The sequence below is a fragment of the Gopherus flavomarginatus genome, chromosome 5 (genome assembly GCF_025201925.1).
Source record: "Gopherus flavomarginatus isolate rGopFla2 chromosome 5, rGopFla2.mat.asm, whole genome shotgun sequence".
Classification (NCBI taxonomy): Eukaryota; Metazoa; Chordata; order Testudines; family Testudinidae; genus Gopherus; species Gopherus flavomarginatus.
Window position 1 is genome coordinate 97,272,453 of NC_066621.1, and position 26,176 is coordinate 97,298,628.

General features: G+C 40.7%; 1 protein-coding gene across 5 annotated transcripts in view; it reads right to left on the reverse strand.

Annotated features, from left to right (window-relative positions):
- Window positions 1-2,543: 2,543 nt before the first annotated feature.
- MGA (MAX dimerization protein MGA) overlaps window positions 2,544-26,176 on the reverse strand; it is a 101,394-nt gene continuing 77,761 nt past the window's right edge. For 4 of the 5 annotated variants that reach the window (XM_050954924.1, XM_050954919.1, XM_050954922.1 and 1 more), the window contains 9 exons: window positions 20,718-20,795; window positions 17,107-17,231; window positions 15,773-15,824; window positions 14,307-14,489; window positions 12,298-12,409; window positions 10,010-10,243; window positions 9,338-9,517; window positions 8,663-8,815; window positions 2,544-7,240 (listed from right to left, as the gene is read on the reverse strand). In XM_050954924.1, the coding sequence (XP_050810881.1) occupies window positions 5,931-7,240; window positions 8,663-8,815; window positions 9,338-9,517; window positions 10,010-10,243; window positions 12,298-12,409; window positions 14,307-14,489; window positions 15,773-15,824; window positions 17,107-17,231; window positions 20,718-20,795 (2,427 nt within the window). In that variant the 3' untranslated portion in view covers window positions 2,544-5,930. The remainder of the gene's footprint in view (window positions 7,241-8,662; window positions 8,816-9,337; window positions 9,518-10,009; window positions 10,244-12,297; window positions 12,410-14,306; window positions 14,490-15,772; window positions 15,825-17,106; window positions 17,232-20,717; window positions 20,796-26,176) is intronic. The other variant, XM_050954923.1, reaches the window with a different exon arrangement.

The following is a 26,176-nucleotide window of genomic DNA, read 5'->3' on the forward strand; positions in this document are numbered from 1 at the left end:
AAACATGCCAGGATCCACAGCGCTGAGTTTGCCATTCCCAGCAGTTCCTTGGGATCAGCAATGGGCACTGAGCCCTGCTCCTCCCAGGGAAAACGTTAAACCTCACTTCAGTTAGCCCTGGGGAGTTTTCTGACTGGTATCTCCTCTTCTATCCAGAACTGGATTCTTTTGAAAAAGGGTTCTAAGTGTGTCACAGGACAGATGCCCAAAGTCCTAATGGGGAACTGCTCTTGGTCCATGGGAGATGTGTGTCAGTCAGTGTGCTGGGGAGAGGGATGATGATTATAGTTTCACAGCACTATAACTTTGCTTTAACTAAAGCAAAGACTGCAGAAGGAAGTGCTAGAGATAGGATCCTGAGTAGAACAGCTCATTGCAGGACTGCTGCCTACTGCCAATCCAGCAATTGAAAGGTCAAGCCCTGAGCATTGGCATAGAAGTGAATAGGATGGGAAGTTTGCCATGACAATGCTTTTTGACAGAAAAGAGCTTTGTCAACACAGCAGAAAGTTTTGCAAGGGGAAAAAAAAGTGCGTCCATTTAAAAAATTCTTTTTCCTAAGAAAACCCAAACAATCCAAACAATTTTTCTCTGCAAGGAAAAACATGTTCTGCAACCAGTTCTAGTAAATAATAATATAGGGCATGAAGACTGATCTCCCCATGGTTTGGGACAGTAGCTCCATGGGACTTTTTAGGCCTAGAAACTTATTTCCTCCAATTAAGTGAAAATTGTGAAGCTAACTTCTGAGTAACAAATAATGAATTCTAGTGGATTGCTGAATAATTTATATTCATCCTACTCCACGGTCAAACGGGTTGTTTTTTTCTTTTTATTCAGAACTACTCCATAGTTTTTACATTTACATGGTCACAGCCTTATTAAAATGACTGGGGACATTCAAATCCCTTCCAGTGTCAACCTTTGGCAAAGATGTGAGCTGTCATACCTAATATTAAATTAGTATTTCTTGCTGGAGTCTGTGATGGGGTTTTATGGGCTCTTCGGGTCTCAAGGAAAAACCCTTCTGGGCTAAGAGCACACATCATAAATTGACCCTGAAGAAGAAACACCCGTGTCCCTGCTTCCATGAGACTAGCCAGGGATAAAAACATGAAGTTTGTTAGATAGGGCTTGGAAGCTGCTTTCTGGACTTCTTCACTCCAATTCAAAAAGATGGCAGCAGGATATATAGCCTTAGTTTAACAAGGGCCACCTGCCACGGATCCCTTAAATACAATCTTCAATCTATGCTGGTCGTGGATGAACCTGAAAGCAAGAATCTAGAGTTTTCTCTACGCTGCTGTTGCTCCAAAAGGGTTCCTCTCTGAGCCCTAAAGACACCGCAGTACAGCCCATTAGAATGGCAGAGTTAGCACAGCCAAATGTAGCCTCAATTAGACATGATGGTTCTGCAGTCTGTACAAGCGTGGTACAAAGTGACTTAAAATGCCCTCATCTGCAGGATGCTCAGGCCTGGAAGTAAATATGGAAAGCTACAGGGCTACGAACAGACAAAATGAAACAGCAGACAGACTCCAGCACACTGCAACAGTGCAAGTAAATTGCAAGGAAAAGAAGTTTGAACTTGAGGCTGAGGTGAGAAAGGAGCATAAGAACGAGAAAGGAGAGAAAACGAAAGCAAGAAAACAACAGATGAGACAGAAAAGAGCACTGAGATAAAATGCAGTAAGTAATAGTAAAAATTGATAGGACAGAAAAAGAGAAAAATAAGATACTGTACATCTTCCAGTTTATTCATTTTCTTGTGTTTGATAAGTAGTGTGTTTTTAACTTGCATATATAAATGTAGTAGTATTTGGGCTTCTGAAAAACTGCTTTTGCTGCACTTAAATGCCATAAAATGTAGGCACTCCTTGCTGAGGACAGACTATTATTGCCAAAAGTTTGCTGCTGCAACGGAGAAGCCGGCCATTAATGCATCTGTCCATGCCAGCAAGACAAAACAATCCAAACAACTGAAAATGGACCCTAAAAAAGAGCATCACCGTCCCACCTGCTTATATTCTTGCTTTAGTCTCACAGTCTCTCACCCCAAACCATTTGTTTTTAAATTGTTTTTGATGCTGTTGGAAAAAAATGCTCAAATGTGTACGTCAGTAACTGTGTCACTGCAGTAAAACACAACAGCAGAGAAGCAAAGCCTCCTTGGAAACTGTCTGATCAAATCTTTAAGACTCTCTACTAACAAAAAAACACTCCCCTCTTTTATATGAGAAGCTGATATTTGTTTTTGATTTATTGGAGAAGCAGAGAGATTAAGATTAAGCTCTTTGGGAGAGGGAGTATCTTTTTGTTCTGTGTTTGTACAGCCTGATCCATGACTGGCGCTCTCAGGCGTTAGCGCAATACATATAAAATAAATACAGAGTGCAGACTATATTTAGAAAGACTAAATATTTCTAGTTCTGCTTGATTGTGCAATTCCACCTGCCACCACCAAGACAATTAATACTTTATTATTCATCCCATTCTCCTTCCATCCCTCCCTCCCTCCCAATAATAAAAGCTTCCAAAGCCAGTTCCTGGTTGAACTTGATTGGTTTATTTTAGTTTTACACTTTCTCTTTCTCACATACAGTCACTGAACAGTCAGTCCTGTACTGTTAAAGATTTCTACAAAAATATCAATTTTTCAAAAGCTGAAAAGAGGGAAAGATATATTTTTAATATATAAAAGGAAAAAAGCTAAATCTGACATTGCATTATATTCTTAAAAACATTTTGTCTATTTACAGACCTGTCTAAAAAAACAAACAAAATTTCCAGGACTCTTGGTCTAGTGAGAACGTGATCCTTGCAGGGGTTTCTATTGTTCTCCTGATTCCAAAACCCACTTGCTACAAAAGTAACACATTCTTGCATTACCGCCTCTTACAAATAGTGGGCATAATTTCCAAAAGGTTTTTTCCAAACCAATTGATTTTGGGGCTGTTGGTGAGAGGGGATTTGACATTTAAAATGATAATGAAATGCAAAGATGACATGTGCGGGTTAGAAAAAGCAAAGGCTAATGAGCTTTTCAAAGGGGCTTTGTTGCTAGGCAGAACCTGCCAAACACCTTTCTTGGCTGTGCCTCTATTGGTTCTTTTGACTTTGGGGGCTGTTCTTGGCTGACTTACTGATAGTTTTCTGGCATCAGGCAGGTCAGCTTTTATCTCAACAATATGCTTTTGTTACAGCAGGAATTCCTGACTGCCCACTGCCAAATAGTAAATATATAGCTAGGCATTTTCCATCACCTTGCCCCTCAAGGCAGGAAGGGTTATTTTAAAAGACTGTTTGAGTGACTTTAATGCTATCTGTGCCCTATGAAATGTGAAAGGCATATTTTTCTTAATGCACAGACATGGATTAATGCACACTTAATTTTAACACTTAAGTGAACAGCAGCCATTTTGGATCAAGAAGCGATAGGGGACAGAGAAGAAATTTAGTAGGTTTTTTGTGTGTGGCACCATCAGTGCAAAGATGATGGCTGTTTCACACAGCAAGGAGTTGAATTTAATGGCAAATCAAATTGTCTTGGGCAGAATGATAAGCAACTTCAGCCAATTTAAAATACCCAAGGCCAAATTCTCAGGTACATCAGTGTAAATCTGGTATAACTCAACTGAGATCAATATAGTTACTCCAGATTAATACTGATGTAAATGAGGTTCGGATCTAGCCTCTAATGTCTAAGGAGTAGGTGTAAACATGTATCTATAGGCTAGTTCCCTTTTCTAAGGCATTGAATGATATCTACAAGGCTTTGCATGACTCCCATACTAACCCATACCCTCTTCTTCAACCCTTTAGTGCAGGAAGGAGATTAGCATTTATGACATAAACTGAGGTTAAACTGTAAAATATGCAAAGGCAGTAAAAATGATACACACCTGTCCAACTGTTTTCAAATATGCCTTGTAGAATCCCAAAGTGAATACACTTCTATTACACAGAGTCTGGAGCAACCTTATGCATACCCAGCTTAAGACCACTCTCTCTGCTTTGTAGCCCAATAGAAAATTGTAACAAAGAAAAGGAAACAACACAAGATATACATACCCAGTGATGCAGCCATTCTAGACACAGGTCCAGAAGCTGCAGCTTCCTGTATAGGACATACTTCTGCACTAAATGTAGAGTTTGCCACTTCTACTGAAGAGTGGAAGAACATCACTTACAGCACATGCATGTGAATGTGAGACACACCGGCACAACCCTGGCGCTGGAAGAGATGAAAGCTCTTGCAATAGTGCATCATGGGGGGGAAGAGGGGGTGGCGCGGGGGCGCGAGCACTGTGGGTATGTGGAATCCCAATTGCTGCTGCTGAGGCATTAAGAGCAGGGATTACATTCCTAAATACAATTATGCAGGAAAGGCAAAATGCGCTGTTCCCAGATTCTACACAATTTTCACAGCAGTGATTTTCACTTTTGAGGAGCACCTAAGAAGCCCCTGAAATCCACCATAATTCCTATTATTTACAAACTAGATAGGAAAAAAAATCATTTATACACTCATTAACAAATAGTCTCTTCTAGGCTGAAAATTTCATTCTTCAAGGAAACTAAGAAAACAAAAATTGTGTACAAAAATATAAATATCTTTACAGTCTGCAGGCCCTTCACTTCCAACAGTTTAACAGTGAAGAGTAACTACAGTTTATTGAATAAGTGGTGGCAGAAGAGAATAAAAAATACATCTTGTGATTCAAATACTGCCCTATTTCTCTGGTAATGAGCATTTTTTGTTTTTTTTTTGCTATACACATCTTGCATAAATGCAATGAGAACCTCTGAGTACCTTTCCTGAATTCATTAAGAAATGGATGGTTTGGAAGGACCCGCGCGTGCACACACACACACACACACACACTTTTATTTCCCAATAATCCTGAAAGGGTCACTTCCTGTAAATGTATTCGAGATGTATATGTCTTCAAGAACCACGAGGAAGGGAGGAAACAGGGAAGGAAAGAGAGGAGAATGGAGACAAATGACACTCAAACTACCTCAGCGATGCTTTTAAAGAGTTAGCAATTTGGTACCCAGATAGATTTCTCCTGTCTGAATCTGTTCGTTCTGGATGCTGTCTCATTCCTAGGATGCTCAAGGAAGAACATTGCAGGGTTTTATCTTTTTTAAATTAGCTAACTAAAAAAACAACACTGGGGTGTTGCAATTATCACTATGAACATTTCCTTCTTCACCTTAAAATGGGCGTTTAAGATTTCATATGGAAATGATGTAGGTCGAAACTAACTAGAGAGAGTTGGAGCAGGAAGATAATTCTCACTCACTGAAGAATGGAAATTTCTGACATTAGCATTCTGGGAAATCTATCTTCAATCTCCTTTTCCTCCACCCAGGGCACCCAGTTTGAACAAGCTTGCTCCAATCTCATTTACACAAGCTCATTACATTTTGTGGGCTGTGCACAAACTGCAGATGTGAACACCCTTGCTTCTGCATAGATAGTTAATTTGGCTGGTAAAATGCTAACACTCCTGATTTCTCCTCATCCAGAAATAACTGCATCTCTGTTAGGGTATGAATCTCTCAGTGGCTTGGGTCCATCAGACCTCTAGTTTCATAAACAATTTGTGAAGGACCCACTGTTGGAAGGATACCATATGCCCAGCAATGGTAATATATCATCATCTTTCTTTCTGGGGGATAAACATCCAGAACACAGTAGTGAGGTAAAATTTATGTTAGCACAATTAAAGTTTCATAGCATTGAATTCTCAGCTTGGGGCCTGCCCTCAGTCAGAGGAGTGCACTGATACCATATTTTCTTTACAGAGATACAGGAACAAATGTCTGGAGACAAGGGAAGATGTTAAAACTCAAGATACCAACTCCTTTCATAGTCCAAATTGCTCCAGATCTTCCTTTCAGTCTCTGAAATATCCAAGCATTTATTTGTCTGCAGAATTTGAAGGCAAGGTCCCAATACTGTTCAATTTTGCAACCACAGATGCTAATGTGGGCATTATTTTGCTGTCCTGTCCTTCCAGCTCAGTTGAAGGTAATTTAGTTTTTAAACCAATGGGTGGCAGTTTTGCAACTACAGGTGCCAATACTGGCATCACCTTGGTACTCTGCCCTTCTGAGTCTAACGGAAGATTTGCAATTTTTAACCCAAGTGGTGCCAGTTTGGGCATAGGCCTCCACAGTGTGTCAGTGTTACCAGCTTCCAGATTAGTTTTCATCTGCAGGATTGGAGGAGACACACTGGTCTCTGCCAGGGGATCTAAGGTTTTACCACTTACACCACCAGTTACTGAGAGGTTGGCAAGTGAGTCCTTCATTTCAGAGCCTATCACTATCTTCAAAATATCTGCTTGAGATGAAGGCTCTGCAGAGTTCCTCTCACCATCAGTAAGGTCATCATCTTCCAGGTGAAGCAGGAGGGGGCTTATGGAGCCACTACTCTCTCGAACTTCAGAAAGGCCCTTGAAACTGCTACCCAAGTGACCAAACTGGAAGGAGGCTCCATCTGCAGTGGTCAGGTCACTGGCAGTTCCCCTCCGTGTTTCAGAGTCTTCTGGAGAAAACTCTGAGCTCAGAGTACCAGGCAGCTCTGACATGCCAGAAGTGTCATCATTCAGCTGCTGATTGAGAAAGGCAATTTCATTGAGAAGCGAAGTGAGGGTTTCATCAGTGTCATCACTCTCCTCAATGCTGCCTAGTAACTCACTTGGGTCTAGTTCTGCTTCCTCTATTGCAGAGGCTACCTTCCTCAGTTCTATTTCTATCCTGGAGTCTTTGAGATCTTTAACCTGCAGCTTGCGGAATGGAGAATCCTTTGGCTTCAACCTTTCCCCTCCCTGATCAGTCTCTTTCCTCCTCCCCTGGCTTCCAAGAAACTCTCCAATGCAAGACTTTTTAGCAAAGGACTCTGAGGAGTCCTTCACACCGGGTACATTCCGAATCTGTGGAAAGCCGTTATCTTTATTTTCAAGGAAAATTTGTGTGGGCCCTGTGGCACTTCTCCCATCTCCAGAGCTGTCTCCAGGAGATGCCTTGTTTTTTTCTTCTGAAAGGATGTCCTCATTCCGCCTACTTTCATGAGGTCCTGCTTTCAGGGACGGCTCAGATGTCTGGGCACCAGCACCTGGGGTTACATGAGAATTCTTGTTTCTATTCAGGTTTAAATTCACACCCCCTTCAGCAGCCAGTGATGTCACATTAACAATCTTTGGCATCATGAATGAATCTTCACTCTCTGCAAAACCAAACAAAGCAAAACCCATCAGTATCACTGGTGACTGAAGCTGGAGACAATCTGCCCCCTCCCACATCATCTTTTCCCCCAACAAATCACCCCTACAAAGAGTGTACAGCATCTGCCCAAATACACAGTCTTGAGCTGTTTGTACCTTCTTTTTTCCCCCTACAAACTGAACAGTCAATCCACTGTGAAGAGTGAGTCATATAAATAACAAGAAATCCCATGATGTCTATTGTCTGCAGAATTTTTGTTTTTGTTTTTTAGTTGAGCATGTTTGATAGAGATTTTCCCCCCTAAGGCCAGCCCTTGCAAACTCATCTTAGGATCTTTTCCCATCTGTCAGTTGACTACCAGTAGTAAGAGTTCTGTAGACAAAATTCAGCCTTCAGGTACACCTGTGTAACCCTGTATCTTCAAGCTATGTCCCTCAATGCCATGTGTGCAATTCCTCCTTTCAGTTGATCGACACAAGCGAATCTGATTGGAATTTAGCAAACAATTCTTCTAGTGATATACAAGACAGAAAATTCTCACACACTGTCCCTTAGCTGTGCTTGCTCTCCAGAAGTAAAAGCAATACGTTTATTTATTTGCCCTGAAGTCAGTAGATATAACTACTACAGAGCAGGCTTGTGCAGAAGTGCCACTTCCACATTACTTTTCAGAATAATTATTAGTTCATTCTAATTATTAGTGGAATTACTCCATCATTCACTAAGCTAAATTTATCAGCCTCTCCTTTTCCAGAGCTTCTTCAGAGAAGAGGAATTTTCTAAAGTGGATTGGTGAAAGCCATGTAATGGTCATTGCCATCAAGAAATACCACTGTATTTGCACAATAATTTATTATACACTTGAAAGTTACGTTTCCTGCATGTTTTGTCTCTCAGCAAGATCCTGCATATTTCAGGGACCCTATATACTCCCTTACTGGTAGCAATGTGCTTTGGATTCCAAAACGTTCCCAAACACGGTAGTCAGATTTTCCCCAGCCCTACATCTGAAACTAACCTTTTCCTTTCCTCCTTAGCTCCATATGCCCTATTATACAGGTATTTCCAGTAAGATGGTAAGTGGCCTCCTCTTGGAGTTCTATGCACTGGATCAGGAAGCTCTACTAATATAAACATCCACTATCTTCTGCCTAAAACCCCATGCACAATACTTCTGTCAAATGTGTCAGCTTTAATAGCATCAGACATAAGAGTTCCAAGATGGCTCAAACCTTAAGTGCTGCTGAACAGGAGGTTAAATAAATGCCCCCTCCATCCCTGCACATAATTTTACTGACAGCTACAAAACTGTGAAGGTGAGATGCAATGTTATTTACTATCCTGAGGAAAAGCTGAACCTAAATATTTGCAAAGAGAGCTTTTCATACTCCCAAACATAAGGATTTGTAAATGAAGAACTTACCTGAAGCAGCTTCTGTAGCTGTTCCTACAGCAGGGGGCACTGGTTTACTGGCAATGGTTGACAACGTAATGGGAATGGCTGAGTTAGTGAGGATGCCTTTCACTTGGACAGGAACTGTTGAGCCTGGTAGCTGAATCATCACGGATGCAATACCTTATTTGGGAAGAAAAGCAATTCTTTTTTAGATACTGGCTCAAAAACAGAAAATACAGCACTTAGCTCCATGCTGTATCTGATACTATACTACCATCTGAAAGCAGTCTTAAGAAATGGTTATCTGATTGTTCTATTTCTAATACAGATCAGCCGATACTCTCCGTCCTACATATTTCAGATATTTTTCCTCTCTCTTTCCTTTGGAAATACTAACATTCAACAACAGAGTCTATTTACCTGATGATAAAACCATAAATAGCTCAATTGACTTGATTAACATTTTGACTGCATAATCAAGTATCTCTGTGTTATATAACAGGTACATTTCAGTAAGAATCCACCACACTCAGTGAAGTTGTGAGAATACAGAAAGAATTATATAAAGGACACTACTGGTGAGGCACACACCTTCTTACAGGAAAAATTATTATTTTATAAACAGAAATGCATAAATGAACAGAGATACAGATTCAATATCAATTCTTACCTCCCAATAAACCTGCTATCACGTGACTTTACCTGGCTGTGTTGTCACTGTGTTACTGGCAACTTGAGGCTTTAGCTCAGCTTGCAGGAGTGTGGAAGGAACAGCGGCTACCTGTCCTGGCATCAGGGGGCTCTTCAGTGTAAGCAACTGCCCTTGTGGAGTCATTACTAGGCTGGCAGTAGTTAATGTAATAGGAGAGGATGTGGTCTCGACTGTATAAAAACACAAATATAAATCATAAACTGTAAGTGATATTGGCACGCAGTGTCAGAAAAAGGCCTTTAACCAATACAAACTTACTAGCTGACAGCAGTTCTCTTTTGAGTGAATATCAATGTTGGTGTCCTCAGCCCACTTTGTTCAATTTGGACAATTTTCTTGGCTACAGTTGACTAGTAACGGGCAAACTCAGATTACCTTAATTTCCACATGTGCAGACCTCAGACCCCACATAGCCAATCACAGAAGAAGTTAATGTGTTTTTTGTAAACCACCAGACCTTCTTAGACTGTACCATAAAACGTACAATATACATAACATCCACAAACATTCTTGTTTTAATACTTCACCTTTACTTTGTACTAAATTAATAAATTTATAGCAAGATGGCTACACAAAGCAGGCTGCTATTTCCCCCCTAAGATGTCCAATTATACATTTTTTTCCTTTGCAACTAGATCAAACAGATATCTTTCCTAACCTACCAGTGGCCTGGCCTCCTTTCCTGGCGAGTATTAATGGCTTCCCTCGCCTATTAGTCACAATCATTTGTCCCAGCTCTTTGGAGGAAGTGGAGGATTCTTCTTGCTGTCTACTGGGCTTGGGGGACACAACAAGCTCCTCCGGCTCAACTTGTTTCTTCTTCTTTTGTGCTTCTACTGCTTTCTGTTTGGCATAAATGTATTCTAGCTTCTTCAGGACCACCTCTTCTGTCTTACCTACAGAAAGATTAGCAGAGACAGAGTCTCAACATGTCCTCAGATTCTATCTGCTTCCAGGACTAAGAGCTGGAATGGAACCATGCAGATCTAGCAGGTTAGTCCCAATGCAAATTTTTTTTTGGCGGAGAGGGGCAGTAAACCCCCTTCAATCTCCAAAGAACAGTCTAGAGCACACCACAGAAACAAGAAAACGTATCAATATTTACCCAAAATTTCCTTTCTTCAAGGAGAAACATTAGATCTTAAAATAGGTCTGTAGCCAGTCTGCACCTTTGATAGACAGAACTCAGACCTAACAACCAATGGCTCAGGGATATATGTCCCTCCCTGACGGACAGGTTGCCAGTTGAGAACTTTCATAGCTACAGTGAAAACTGTGTTGTCCTTAACTATGAATATACAGACAGCTGGGCATGAAAACATTATTTACTTAGCTATGAATGGGGATCCCTCATCTTACCCAAAATTGTTCAGATCTGTAGATCTTACTATTCAAAGAAAGGAAATTTTAGAGTAAGCTCATATAAATTTTAATATTACTCATGACAGTAAGATCAACAGACTGTACAAAGAGATTTTATCAACAGTGTGTAGGTACGGCGAGAATTTAGCTTAATATATGATCAAAACTGACATAACTCTACACAGAAAGACAAAGTGGTGAGGAAATATCTTTTACTGGACAACTTCTGTTGGTGAGAAACACATGCTTTTGAGCAACACAGAGCAGATCGACACAGCTACAATTACACTACATGTAACTGTACACAGGCTGTTTCCCAAATGACAGAGGTACTATATAATCAATACCATTCTTCCAACTACAGCAGCAGGGGAGGCTTACCTCCCAGCTCTGAAGCATATTATAAAGGACCAGGAGGCTGTCTTGCAGATTTCTTCTTAAGAACAGTATGTCTCCATCTAGAGGCATGGATTGCATTTACGGAATGTGACCACAGTTCACTAAAAGACAAATTCTTTGCCTCATATGGCTCAAGTATATGCCACCTGATCCACCTAGACATGTAAGATTCTGAAAAACAATCACTCACTCCTCCCTGCTTACACTCAACAGATAGACTGCAAATACTGAGCTTGACTGCTTTAATGTTTTAGATTTGTCTAGATACTTTTTTTGTGCTAGGTGGGCATCCCATGTGCCACAGCTTTTCCATGAGGCACAATGGTTTGGGACAGAAAGACTTTAGTCCTATCACTCATAACTTATGAAATATGAAGTTGACTTTACATGCCTAGATGAAAATCAGGATCATCCTGAGAATCAATTTGACAGCATGGAATATGCAATACTTGTATTCTCAGGATAGTGCCAATTCCATATCCCATCTGGCTGATGCAGCTGGTACCATAAAAGCCAGCAGACAGAGTGACAGTATAGAGACAGATCCTTTGGAAGGTTGAAAGGATGTCATGAAAGGAATTAGCACCAGACTGATGTCCAAAGTTGAAGCCCTGTGTTGCTGTTGAGGATATAGGAGAAAGGCTCTTTGGACAAAACTCTATTTCTGGAGAAAGTGAAATATTCTTCTCTCTGGATATCCCCGGTGCACTGGATACTAAGATCCTAAAGCTCTGCAGCACGAAGGTACGTCCACACTTCCTTTACCTGTGGAGGTGAAACAAAAGTAGCGGGTCTCTTCAGCAGGAGGGTTGTTTCCCTGAGCCAGTGATTGACAGGTTTGAATTCTGTCCTCAAAGCTGCATATGAGCTGAAGATCCACTTTAGAATCTTTGGCCCTTACTGCTTGAAGAAATAAATATTTCCTTTTCTATGTTTATGATACTGTACCTTTTATTATCACAAATACATCCCAGTCCCCAAATCAGCCTTCTTCTTTCTTAGAATCTATGGGCCAGATTCTCAAAGGTATTTAATGGGAGTTAGGCACCTATGTACCTTTGAGGAGCTGACCCTAAATCTCATATCCGCACATTCTACCACCTCTGTATATATCCACTAATGGCCACCCCACTCCCTCAAGTACTTTCTTTCACTATTCCAACCACTATGTCCCCATAAACTACCTCACCTGAAAGTGTGGATACTTTACGGATCAGAATGTCTTGTTTGCGAGTCAGTAAGTTCTTCTGCCCAATCAGTTTATCTGCCTGATCAGTCAACCCCTGGATCTCTTCGTAGGCCTAAAGCATGTCAGAATACCAGTTTAGAGATCAAGCTAATGCATACAAGGCAGAAATAAGTAGTTCTCCTTTCCCAGTCAAAAAGGCATTTTGAAAGCCTTCCTACAGACATTTTCCATCATTATTTTAAGAAACCAGGAGACAAAAGAAGAAAGTTCAGTCACCACGTTGTAATGTTTCTCTGAATGCAACTGAAATAGGATGAATCTTGGTTTCTTCCACTTCATGTTTATGCACATCTAGTGTCATATCTAGTCTAACCTGTATAACAAAAGCTACCGAACTGCCCCAAAATAATTCCTAGATCATGTATTTCAGAAAACACCCACTCTTGATGTAAAAATTGTCAGTGATGGAGAATCCATCAAGTTTCTTGGTAAATTGTTCCAGTGTTTAATTACTCTCGCTGTTAAAATTTATACTGTATTTCCAGTCTGAATTTGTTTTACTCCACCTTCCAGTGATTGGATCATGATATACATTTCTCTGCTAGACTGAAGAACCCAATATTAAATATTTGTACCGTGCAGGTACTTTACACTCATCAAGTCACTCCTTAACCCTTCCTTTGTTAAATTAAATGGACTGAGCTTTCTTCAGTCTATCATTATAAAGCACATTTACTAACCCTTTAATCATTTTCCTGGCTCCTCTCTGAACCCTGTCCAATTTATCAACATCCTTCTTGAACTGTGGACACCAGAACTGGACATACTATTCCAGCAGCACTTTTGCTGGTGCCAAATACAGAGGTAAAATAACCTCGCTACCCTATTTCAGACTTCCCATTTATGCATCCAAAGATTACATTAGCTTTTTGGGCCACAGTATCACGCTGGGAGCTAATGTTCAGCAGATTGTCTATCATGACTTCCAAATCTTTTCCAGTCACTGCTTCCCAGGACAGAGTTCCCCATCCTGTAAGTATGGCCTACATTCTTTGTTACTAGATGTAAACATTTACATTTAGCACTATCATACTGCATATTGTTTGCTTGCGCCCAGTTTGCCGAGTGATCCAGATCACTCTGTAGCAGTGACATGTCCTTTTCATTATTTGCCACTCCCCAATTTTTGTCTTACCTGCAATCTTCATCAGTGATGATTTTGTGTTTTCTTCCAGATCATTAATAAAAATGTTAAACAACACAGGGCTAAGAACCCATTCCCGCAGGACCCCCCTAGAAACACTGCCATTTGATGATGAGTCCCTACTTACAATTACATTTTGATTCCTATCAGTTAACCAGCTTTTAATTCATTTAATGTATGCCATGTTCATTTTACATCTCTCTCATTTTTTTTAATCAAAATGTCATGTAGTACCAAATCAAATGCCTTCACAGAAGCGTACATATATTACAACAACACTCTATCAACCAAAACATCAAAAAAAAATATCAAGTGAGTTTGACAGGATCTATTTTCCATAAATCTATGTCTAGCAGGTAACTGACACAGCCCAAGGAATGCAATGTACAGATGAGCATAATTATTTATGACTCTTCATTATGTGCGGTTTGCTTCCTTTCTTTTACAGTTTTGTATCTAATTGCTATGCTGAAATAAAATATTTCACCAAGGGCTCTCTCTTCTCACATTAGGGAGATTTATCTTCATTACAGATCAAAACTGTCTGTCTGGTTGTACAATTTAAAATTGCCAAGGCACACTGCCAGTTACTTTCCAGAGTTAAATTCACAACCCTAAAATTTTGGTCTTGAATTAACCCATTTCTCCCCATTGTGAAATAATTGCACTCAGGAGAACAGAATTTCTACTCTCACCACTAAAATATTTTTCATATCACTATACCGTTTTTCAAAGACCTGATGTCAGTTTTGCCCCACAATAAAGGAATTTTTCTCCAGATGACCTTGGGCTGTAAAATGCCTACCTGTTTGAGGATGTAGCACTTGGAGACCTTCGGAAGGCTATGCAGTCCCAGAGCTCTTTTCAGCTTTTCAAAAAGATCTCTCATTTCATTGCGACGTCGGCGTTCATTTGCTGTGTGTGTTTGGCGGTAATGAGCAAAGGCCTCTGCCTCATTCTTCTGTTTTCTGTTCCAGAATTGGGGTTTCTGTTGGAAAAGAAACCATGTGACTATTTCAAATCAAAAACTAACTCAAGAGGAAAAAAAATGCAAGCCTGATTTACAGAGTCATTAAGACACATTTCTATGTAAGTCACATCACTACTGAATAAAACTCCGATGTTTAGCTACAAGATCTTAATGAAATCTGGATTCTTGAAAGCATAAAACACTACAGGATATGTGGAATATAATGATAGAGGGCCAGAATATCAGAGTCACCAATGAAGGTGAAGATCCAGCAACCTTTCCATTCAAAGGCATTCAGAAGATAACAGCTTTTCATGTATGGATACATTATATATCTTCACATAAGACAGACTGCAGTACAAGGCTTGACTTTAATATTATAAAACACACTTGTAACCTCCTCTCCCCAAAACCTAACCTTTGTCTAACCTCTCAAAAAAACAGTAAACCTTGAAAACCGTCAAACAAAACACATTAATTTTCCTTACAGTTAAGCCAATTTCATTCATATTTAGGTGAGTGAATATGGAGGGAAGGGGACAAGAAGGCACTTTAGATAAGATTGTGGTGGGAAGTTAATAAGCAAATTAAATTTAAGATACTAATCACTTCATTCTATGATTACAACTACATTAAAAATGTATCACAAAGCAGTCTCTGATTAAATCAGCTGCCACAAAGGCAGATATCCATCATGCTCAGGCATGAATTACTCCTCTCCCCACTTTAGGCTGGTAGGTCTGTTATTTTGTTACTCTGACAGGTGCAGTATGTATTCTATTATTTTAACCTGTGAAGCAGTACTGTACTCCTTACAGGCCTCTTCAAGCAATAGGAAGTTAGTCTAAATTTTTGAGGTGATTTTGAGTCTATGAAAAGACTCTTTTTGAGTTCGATGGTCTTTGGATCAAAAGATCTTTGTGAGATCACAATTTTGCCCAAGGGTAGGCCATTTAAACTAAGCTATCATTTCTAGCAATCCAGTTTCCTTTTGACAAGCAGCAGTTGTGTTTATAAGCCCTATACTCCATTCCCAGACACAAAAGCCATAATTTTCCATTTGATACATGTATGCATTTTCACTGCAAATTACAATGTGCCACAAACAGGAAATCTAAGACATCTTAAGAGTTAATAAGGTGCATTGGCAGTGAAGGCAGTTATTTCTTACTGTTCAAATTTAAGCCCTGACCCAAAGGTCATTGAAGTCAATGGCAGGCTCTCTTTTAAAATGAATGGGCTTTGGAATTAGGCTCCTACCCAGTCTGACACTAAGAGGAAAAAGAAGAATAAATATATACCTTAGCAGACTTGTCTGTCACCTTCTCATCCGAAGGTTTATGAATACGGTGCCTGGAAGAGATGCATGAAGTTTTTCCCAATGTTGCTCATTTCATGTACTCTATTCTCATTAACTACATTCTCAACAGCCTTAGAATTATCCATGCTTATCCCCGGAAATGAATTTTCCTTGCAACTAGATGGAGGTGGTATACTGCTGCCAGTGCTGCTCCAAGAGTGGGCTCCATTCTGGACACTACAGACTTTAGACAAATCTGTTTCAAAACTGTAAAATTACCTTGTAGGGCAAAATGGCAAGCTTATACTTCTCCATGTGTCAACAAAGATAATAAAATCTGCCAATAGCAATCTCAGTAATGCGTAGGCTACAGGTGGCCTATAGAGCAAAAAACAGTATTTCTGGCTTATTACTACTATCTTATGACATAAAAATATAGACCCCAAATATCTACTCTTAAGATTTTTTTAAACATTAGAAATATTCACATTTAGTAAAATCATATCTTCACTTCCCCGTTTTTACTGAAAGATTTTGGCAATGTTTAGGAGAATGGTCACATCACTGTCTGAGGCTGAAACATAAGCCGTACCTCTCAAAGGAGGAAAGGAAATGTTTTGAGATGCGTGATACCACCATCCAGGTTCTTCAAAGATCTTGCCAAAATCTTTCAGCAAACAAGAGGGAATTCAGGGTCTGATATTTCTAATCTAGCAAACCAGAAGAAATAAAGGAAAACATCTGAGGCCACCTTTATACACCATAAATGAGCTTTTTTTGGTCTGTGCCCTGCATTTAAAAGTAACAGCCGCAACAAAGAATGAACAAACCAAGGTGGATTTTAAAAGTAGATAAAACAGTTTGTTCACTAAGGTGCTGGTCTGTCAACGAAGTCAACAATGCCTTGCTCTGTTCTTTCTATAGGAATGGAGCCTAAGACAACAAAATGCCACAGCCTGAAACTAACGGGCAATCCCTCAGCTACAGCAGTATATCTGTTAGTGAGGGCAGAGGATCAGCAGAAAAGGGGACTGCAAAAAAACAAACTAACAATCTCAGACATTTCTGCTTATTTTCAGTAACTAATTAGACAAACCATTGGCCCTGTTAAGATAAAGTGCTCATAAGACAGATATCCTAATGGCCATATTGATTAAAATGAAAAACAAACAGAGAAGCCACAATTCTTCAATAAGATCTGACAGAATGGACCCGAGTCAGTCAATGTGGAGTCCCACAATTTCTTAAAACCTCTTGTTTAACCAGTTCATTTTCATGCCAATTCACTGGTAAAACAGAACTTTAGTTCTCTTGGTTGGTACAAAAGATGCTTACTTCTGTTTGGAAGATCCGATAGTGGAAGCTGTGGCCTTCAGACGAGCAATGTTAATCTTCTCTGAAAGCTCCTCCACGGTCTCAATGTCCACAGGCTCATCATTCTCACTGTACTCACAGTCATTCTGAAATAGTTAATTTTTTAAAAAGCGAGCATGAAGTCTGCACCTTAGCTCACGCCAAACATTTTGTTTCACTCCAAACTCAAGATAGATTGCAATATAACATTAGGAAACAAAGTTTTGAAGATTGTTGCAAATACCAAAGATTATTGTAACTGGCAGAGATTAGAGAGACACTGTAGTAAAAAGTCTGTTTACTTTGTGAATTTAACAGCACTTAATGCATAGTCAGTTTTACTAATCGATGATCCACTGCTCTTTCTCATGCCACTAGCATATTATCACCAATCTCGTACACTGCTGCAGAAGCAGCTTGTGCCCATGGTCTTCTCCATGCCAGGAAAGAGGATGTTTAACCAGTGACAGAGGCAGTAAAAATGAAACCAAACAGTTAGCAAGCAGGCACATTAAGAAAATAAGGAGGGTGGGAATATGGGTGGGCTCCAACTATGTCTGGTACATACTGGAAGACCCTCCAAAATAAATATCAAACACTGAGGAGAAGAAAAAGACATAATAATGTTTTTAAACAACACACTATTTAAAAGGTGCTTTGTCAGAAAACTTGAATTTTTTGAAATTTGTCTATTTAAAAAATTCAAATTGCCAGTGTCCCTTTAAAATGTGCTAGGATGAAAATTAAAAGACATGGAAGTCTGATGGTGCTGTCAGGCACAGAGAAGCTCACTACTGAAGGACTGTGGAAGTAAATGCATAGCAAGGTCACCCTTCATCTGCCAAGAATGTTGTAGATAAAAGTTCCCAAAGCACCTAAGTGTCTAAGGTGATTAAGACCCACTGAAAAATCAATTAGGTTCACTTTAAAATGTTTTCCTACAGCTGTTTTTAATAATGACAATCCCCATGGACGATGTGATTTTAAAAAATACTCTCAATAATATGGTCATCTCCAAATTTCCTCAGTGATCTTAAAAAAAAAAAACCTGAGAACACCAGCTGCAGAGATGAAAATCTTTGGCCCAATGGTTAAAGGGCTGGAATAGTGAAGTTTGATGTGGCAGCCACGTAATTAGTGACATATAAAAACAAACAATTTGCAAAATACAAAAAAAAAGTGTTTATTTTTTGTATTTATGATCAATAGTCTACTTATACACTATAACACTCTTTCTCTTAATGAGATAAACTATAATTATGCCTCCAGTCTAAATTTTATTTCACTCAAATGCACTGAACCACCCCTAGCTCACTCTCTCTTCCTGCTCTTCTCTTCTGTCTCTTTCCTTCTGTCTGCCCTTTCCTTCTTTATGCTGAGCTGCTTCCTCTCTTCTGTGAACTGTATACTTACCTGAAACCAAGGCAGACATTCAACCACAAAAAATAGCAGTCCACAGATGGAATAAAAGAGGTAACGAGCACTTATTACAATAGAAAAGCGAGGCCTGTAATAATTAGTTCTCACTTTTTACGTCACCATCTTGCTACTTATTATTCACTTCTTATTAATCAGAATATGCAGAGCTATACATCTGCTTTAAGAAATTCTTGCTACTAATAGGAAGGAAAGAACATTAAAATGTTGTACTAAATCTCAAGATATTGGCAATTGGCCATGGATGAAGCTAAACTGTGCATTTAATCAGCAAACTTGAGATGCAGCAGCAGAAAGCAACCACATCATCATTTATTAATAACACACCCCTTGATGCTTGCAGTGTAATACTTCTAATTGTCAATCATAGAATTTTTGTCAGTGAAACCTCTGATTATGTGGATTTAAAAAGTGATTCAATTTATACAAGGAAAAATAAAGATTTCTTAGCTGATAATTTCCCTTCTACTAGCAGCATCTCCCACAGTTCTGTGATGCATGGGCTTTGCCTCCTTTCTGCAGACACCAGAGGCTGTTCAGCACTATTTCTAGGTTATGGTACTTGGACACGCCCTCTTATGCAGTCTCATCACAAGAGTTGTCCCAAAGTTGAATAAAAAACTCTCAATGGGTCATTATTGTACCAAGGAGGATCGAACTGTAGGAGACATTGAGGGTAGAAAGGACGTTATTAACAATTTTTTCCCCCTTCTGCAGCCCAGCTTCTCCCACATGGGAAGCACCAAGTAGTCAAAGTTTGGAGTAGGGAGGAAAGAAGGGGGAGGGGGGAAACAACCAGAAGAAACCGAATCCCCGTATCTCCCCTCCAGTACAAAATGTATCTGAACAGAAGATCACAATATGCAACACCCTCCGACCAATGGATGCCCTCCACAGAAGACCGAAAACCTATTTTATAGAGTTTGATAAATATATTCTATGAAGACTAAGATGGTGCTCTGCATATTTTCTCAGTTGCTTTCTACTCACAATGCCATTAGGAACCTTGTAGACGGAGCTTGGATTCCCTCTGGGATTATGTTCTCAATGCCTAGTATACCAACCAGCACACTATTTTACTGTCTTACCTGCAGCAATTTTGGGGTCCTAAACATGTAATGAATGTAACAAGATTGTGACGGGGTGTCCACCTCATAACAGTACATAACTTAGTACAAGGAAGCAGAGAGCAACAAGGGCTGCAGGAAGGAACTCTGCAGTCACTCCCTAGAGAGGAGGGGAGTTGGCAAGAGACCAGGAGGAGTTCTAGGGCACAGTAAACCCTGGGATCCTGCCTGGGAATACAGACTCTGGCAAGAACCAGGGTGAGGGTGAAGGAGCTGAAGGGAGCAGAGGAAGTTTCAATGGTAACCCAGAGGGAGGCCAGAAAATAGAGAAGAAAGTAGGAAGGAGCCCAGGGAAACAGCAACATGATCTGACACTGGGTAGACTATGGATGCTAGAGATAGGGTCCCCCTGGGCTGCAATCCAGAGTAGAGGATAGGCCCGGGGTCCCCATCAACCTCTGGGGAAGTGACACAGTTTGGGCAGTGGCTCAGAAGACTGCCTGAGACAATTCATCCAGTGGGACTTTGATATCCTGGAGGGAGAAAACTATAGTGACCTGGCCATAGAGCCATGCTGTGAAGAAGGAGCACCTCAAGCCATGCAGAGGGAATAACCTGACTCCACAGAGACAGAGTGCGAGACAATGGGGCGAGAAACCGAAGGAGGAGACACCCAACTGGTCAAAAGCTAATCTCCAGATGAGCCACAGTATCAAAACCCTGTGCCCGACAGAACAAGGGTTGGCTGGTAGCAGCCTCTGATGCTTTTGAAAAGCTGTAGTCACCCCCTTAAACTTGGCTCAATACCTGCAGGGTTTCTCTGATGCTCTGGTGGAGCCCACAAAGTGACCTTTATAGAAGTACTCAACTGCGAGGACCACAGAGTTAGAGCCTCAATACTCCAGTGATTCCTCAGCTAGGGAGAGGAGATTTATATTGAAATGAACTCACTACTGCGTGAAAAATGAATAAACATTACAGTTAAAAAAATGGGGTTAGGAGACACTGAACCACCAACTTTGTCCACTTGCCAGATAAAGAATTTCTGATGGGCTTCTCAAGAAGATATTGTTAAGTGCCATAGCTTACCAACAGTGCTGAACCACCTATGGTATCTTCAGAGAGGAGGCACAGCCCATCCGGAACAGAACTGTGGGAGACCCTGGGCTGCAGAAAAGAAAAGAGAAAACTAACCCTGTTTAACATATACAGTTATTAAAAGATACACTGGTAGTGAACTGATATTTTTTGCACATGCAACAAAGATCTAAAATAATTTAGGTATAAACAAGTCAGGGGGGAGGGGGGACTTTTTTCCTATAATGGAACTGCAATTAATGCTATAGATGGCACTCTACTCCCACATCCCTTCTCCTGACATGTATGGTGAAACCAAACTGACCACCCTCCTGGCTACTAAAATATTTTCTACAGCTTTCCCAATTTCTACATAAAGAACATCATTGTGATTCTAGATGGCAAGGAGACAGATGGATTCTCCAAAGGAAGCAGCAAGGATGCATTTAGGCACAACTGTTATGCTGTAGGGAAATGTCTTCAAAAAGGGATGCGAGGATCAAGAAAACCAGAACAGGAAACTTAACCTTTGTAGCAGGGATACATCTTACAGAATGTGGCGCAAGAAAATCTCAATTTGCAGTTTGATTAAGGATAGCCAGAATGGTTCAATGACAGTCTTAACAGATATTAATGAGGTGACATATAATGAAAGTTCAGCTCATGTACTGTTTTTCAACAATCATCTGATTAATGTACATTGGCAGATTAATGGTTACAGTAAAGAATCATGAAATTAGAGGGGAAATGAATACAAAACAGGTTTAACAGGCAAAGCACTGGCCAGTTCTAATGTGTTTTAAACAACCAGGACTGACCAGTTTCCCCAAAGAGAGAGAGAAAAAAAAAAAAAAGAGGAGTGTCTGGGGTACTGCATCAGAGAAGAACAAGTCTCTGTGGCTACTAGGAAGTACAATCAGATAGGAATTCTTAGGTATACTTAGTTACAGCATACAATAGCACCATCACCATGGGAACCTCCATCCCTCATCCCATTTTCTGCCCTCCTTACTTTGCTGCTACATCCTCCTACCTGAGTCATATGGAGAAGAAGCTGAACAGAGATTCCCTGGCATGAAGCCTAAAAGCTGCTCCACACTAAAAGCAACAGAACAGGAGCACCCTGAGAGCCACTGACTGTTGAGGGTTCTGATGGTGGAGATAGGGAAGGACTACACGACAGCTCTCTCATTTGAGAGGGAGACAATAAAAAGAAGAGTAGAGAGAGGGGTTAGATTGTTGAGGGAGAACACTTGAGAGAGTATGGAGGAGAGAGAGGGAAACAGACCAGTTTTACCTGCTTTTGCCTCTCACTTTAGAATTTTAAGAGACAAGTACACTCAGTCTAAGAACAAAAAGAAAGTGTAGTCATAGACTGAAGTTTTTCAAGTTGGAACAGAGTAAAATAAACAGAATACCCTGATTATGTTTTGCATTTTTCCCCCACAGACACAGTGAAAGTTATAGCAAGGATCCAAAACAGTAGCGCCTCCTATCCCACAGAAAACCTACAACCAATAAAACATGAAAGTGAGTGAGGAGTGTAGACACATACTAGTGGGCTGACTGCATGCTACTTTTCAAGAAAGTTAAAAAGAATTCAACTACTTTAATTCTACCCTTCCTTATCATCTTAGCACTATTTGTCTCTGCAAAAACATGCACTATGTAACACAATGGTTCCATACACTGATTCTCCCCTACCATGTGTGATTATCTATCAATAACTTTTGCTCTTTTCATGTACGTGTTCTGACAGCTTGATCTGAGCATATGAAGTTTATATATGGAAACACACTGTGTTGATGACACTTAGATAACTGGATGCTACATGAAATAATATGCCCATATTCTATGAAGTCCTAAGTATCTTTCCATGAGGAGCGGGGTACTCAGCATCTGGCAGGACTGGGCTTTTACTGAATAGCGGAAAATGAATGCTTTCAGTATGCTATTTGTAACGTGTGTGTGCATGGCCATAAATGGGGCCCTACCAAATTCATGGCCATGAAAAACTTGCCACAGGCCGTGAAATCTGGTCTCCCCCCATGAAATCTGTTTTTTTGTGTGCTTTTATCCTATACTATACAGATTTCATGGGGGAGACCAGCATTTCTCAAATTGGGGGTCCTGACCCAAATGGGAGTTGCAGGGAGGTCACATGGTTATTGGGGGTGGGGTCATGGTATTGCCATCCTTACTTCTGCACTGCCTTCAGAGCTGGGCAGGCAGAGAACAGTAGTTGTTGGCCGGGTGCCCAGCTCTGATGGCAGTGCCGAAGTAAGGGTGGCAATGCCATACCATGCCACCTTTACTTCTCCACTGCTGCCTTCAACGCTGGGTAGCTAAAGAGTGGCAGCTGCTGATTGATTCAACCTGATTGGCTCTGTGGATATGGGGAAAGAGATGGATGTGATATATCTTGACTTTAACAAAGCTTTTGATATGGTCTCTCACAGTATTCTTGCCAGCAAGTTAAAAAAGCATGGATTGGCTAAACGGACTATACAGTGGATAAAAAGCTAGCTAGATTGTTGGGCTCAATGGGTAGTGATCAGCGGCTTGATGTCTAGTTGGCAGCCAGCATCAAGCGGAGAGCCCCAGGAGTCGGTCCTGTGGCTGGCTGATTTTGTTCAACATCTTTATCAATGATCTGGATGATGGGATTAATTGCACCGTCAGCAAGTTTGCAGATGACACTAAGCTGGGGAGAGAGGTAGATATGCTGGAGGGTAGAGATAGAGTCCAGAGTGACCTAGACAAATTGGAGGACTGGGCCAAAAGAAATCCAATGAGGTTCAACAGGGATAAGTGAAGAGGCCTGCATTTAGGATGGAAGAATCCCATGCATGGCTACAAGCTGGGATCCGATCGGCTAAGCAGCAGTTCTGTAGAAAAGGACCTGGGGATTACAGTGGATGAGAAGATGGATATAAGTCAGCAGTGTGCCCTCGTTGCCAAGAAGGTCAATGGCCTATTGGGCTGTATTAGTAGGAACACTGCCAGTAGCTCGAGAGAAGTGATTATTCCCCTCTATTTGGCACTGGTGGGGCCACTGGAGTATTGCTGGTGAGGCCATACCTGGAGTCCAGTTTTGGTCCCCCCACTACAAATTGGAGAGAGTACAGCAGAGGGCAACAAAAATTATTAGGGGGCTGAGGCACATGACTACTGAGGAGAGGCTGAGGGAACTGGGGTTATTTACTCTGCAGAACAGAAGAATGAGGGGGGATTTGACAGCAGCCTTCAACTACCTGAAGAGGGGTTCCAAAGAGGATGGAGCTAGGCTGTTTTCAGTGATGGCCCAGCTCTGCAGGCAGCAGCACAGAAGTAAGGGTAGCAATACCATACCATGCCATCCTCACTTCTGTGCTGCTGCTAGTGGTGGTTCTGCCTTCAAAGCTGGGCTCCTGGCCAGCAGCTGCCACTCTCCAGCGGCCCAGCTCTGAAGGCAGTGCCGCTGCCAGCAGTAGCACAAAAGTAGGGGTAGCAGTACCACAACCCCCCTACAATAACCTTGCAAACCTGCCCCTCCCCCAACTCGTTTTTGGTCAGGACCCCTACAATTACAACACCACAAAATTCCAGATTTAAATAGGTGAAATCATAAAATTTACGATTTTTAAAATCCTATGACCGTAAAATTGACCAAAATGAGCCATGAATTTGGACAAATGAATGAGCTTATCTAGAGATCATCCCCCACAGCTATCCCATCCAGTTCCACTCTTTACTCCAGTGGTTCTCAAACTTTTGTACTGGTGACCCCTTTCGCACAGAATATATAGAGGTGAACAATAACAGACCTCAACCCTATTGTCCCGCTGCAAATTTGTGAACACAGAGTCAATCCCTTACCTCTCTCTAAAAGTGCAAAGTTTCAAAAAGTTCAATGAATAGAAGATTGTTGGGGGTGGAATAGATCTGGACAAGGAGAAGAAGACTGGAGATAAATGTGAGAAGGGAGGGACAGGCAGTAGAAACAAAACTGAAACTGTTTTAGCAGCATATTCCAGAAGCTTTGAGGTCTTTTTTCTCATTGATTTGAGATCCATCAAACCATTCTCTCGCTAGAAGGGAAAACCTAGAATGGCAGCAGGCTGTAAAAGAGACCCAGCCTGGGAATATTTTAATGAAGTTCCTCTACCTGTAGGTAAGACAGGCATGCATGCAAAATGCAAATAGTGCAACGAACAAATGCAAGGCCTGGTTGCCCAAATGAAACATCATCATGAGAAGTGTTCCTTCTCAGGAGGAAGCTGCGTTGAAGATGATGAAAGGAACATGTCTGAACATGCAGGATCTTCAGGTTGGTAAACTTTTTTTATTTCATACTTCTTTCTTAAGGACTGCCTGTCTTCCTTCTGGATTAGTCTTGAATTCTCATGTTTGAGCAAAAAATATAGTTGTTACTCTATGGTACTATGATTTTGGATGCAGTTGTTATAAAAAATAAATAGCTGAAATAGGCAAATCTTCCTTTTACAATTTCACCTTTGAAGTAGCACTGAGTGTCAGCGAATGCAATGAGTTATACTAAATCAGCAGTATGGTAATAATTATTAAATAACTGCATTGACTTATTTTGTTTAGGAGAATCCATCCTCAACATACAGGATTCTGAAGACTATCCACCTTCAAGATCACCATAATTTTCTATGGTTTCAGAGTTATCTGCCATTGATAGTGTTTCAGTCACAACATGTATGTCACATAGCCACAGTAATATCACCTGTAGCAAAAAGAAAAAAATATCTCCATCATCCAGAAACAACCACAGATACGTTTGTGATAAGAACCAGCAAATTACAAAAAGAGATAATTAACAAAAAAATTGCCTGGTTTGTTTATGCAACAAACTCTCCATTCCACGCGATTGAGAACCCACACTTCATTAACATGGTTCAGTCATTAAGACCAGGATACAGTCCACCCAACAGAGCAGATGTCGCTGCAAATTGCTGGATAAAGTGTATGAAATAGAAATTGAGCAGTGTGCAAAAGGTCTAGAAGGTAAAATTGTTAACCTGAGTCTTGATGGGTGGAGCGATGTCCACAATGATCCTGTTGTATGTGCTTGTGTGACAACAGAAGAAGGGAATGTCTTCCTTACAGAAACAACTGATACATCAGGAAATGCTCACACAGCAGAATACATACAAGAACTAGCAGTAAAAGCTATAACAAACTGTGGAAAAAATTCAGATGTCTAGTACGCAGCTTGGACACAGACAATGCTGTAAATGTATCCTAGATGAGATGAAATTATTTAGAAGAGAGAGTCCCAAGCTAATAACATAGGGTTGCAGTGCTCATTTGATGCACCTCCTAGCCAAAGACTTCAGTGTTCCAGAAATAAAGGCTAATGCTGCTGAAATTGAAAAATACTTCCATAACAACCACTTTGCAGCAGCTGCTCTGAAAAAAGTGGGAGGAACCAAGCTAACTCTCCCACAAGACGTGCGATGGAA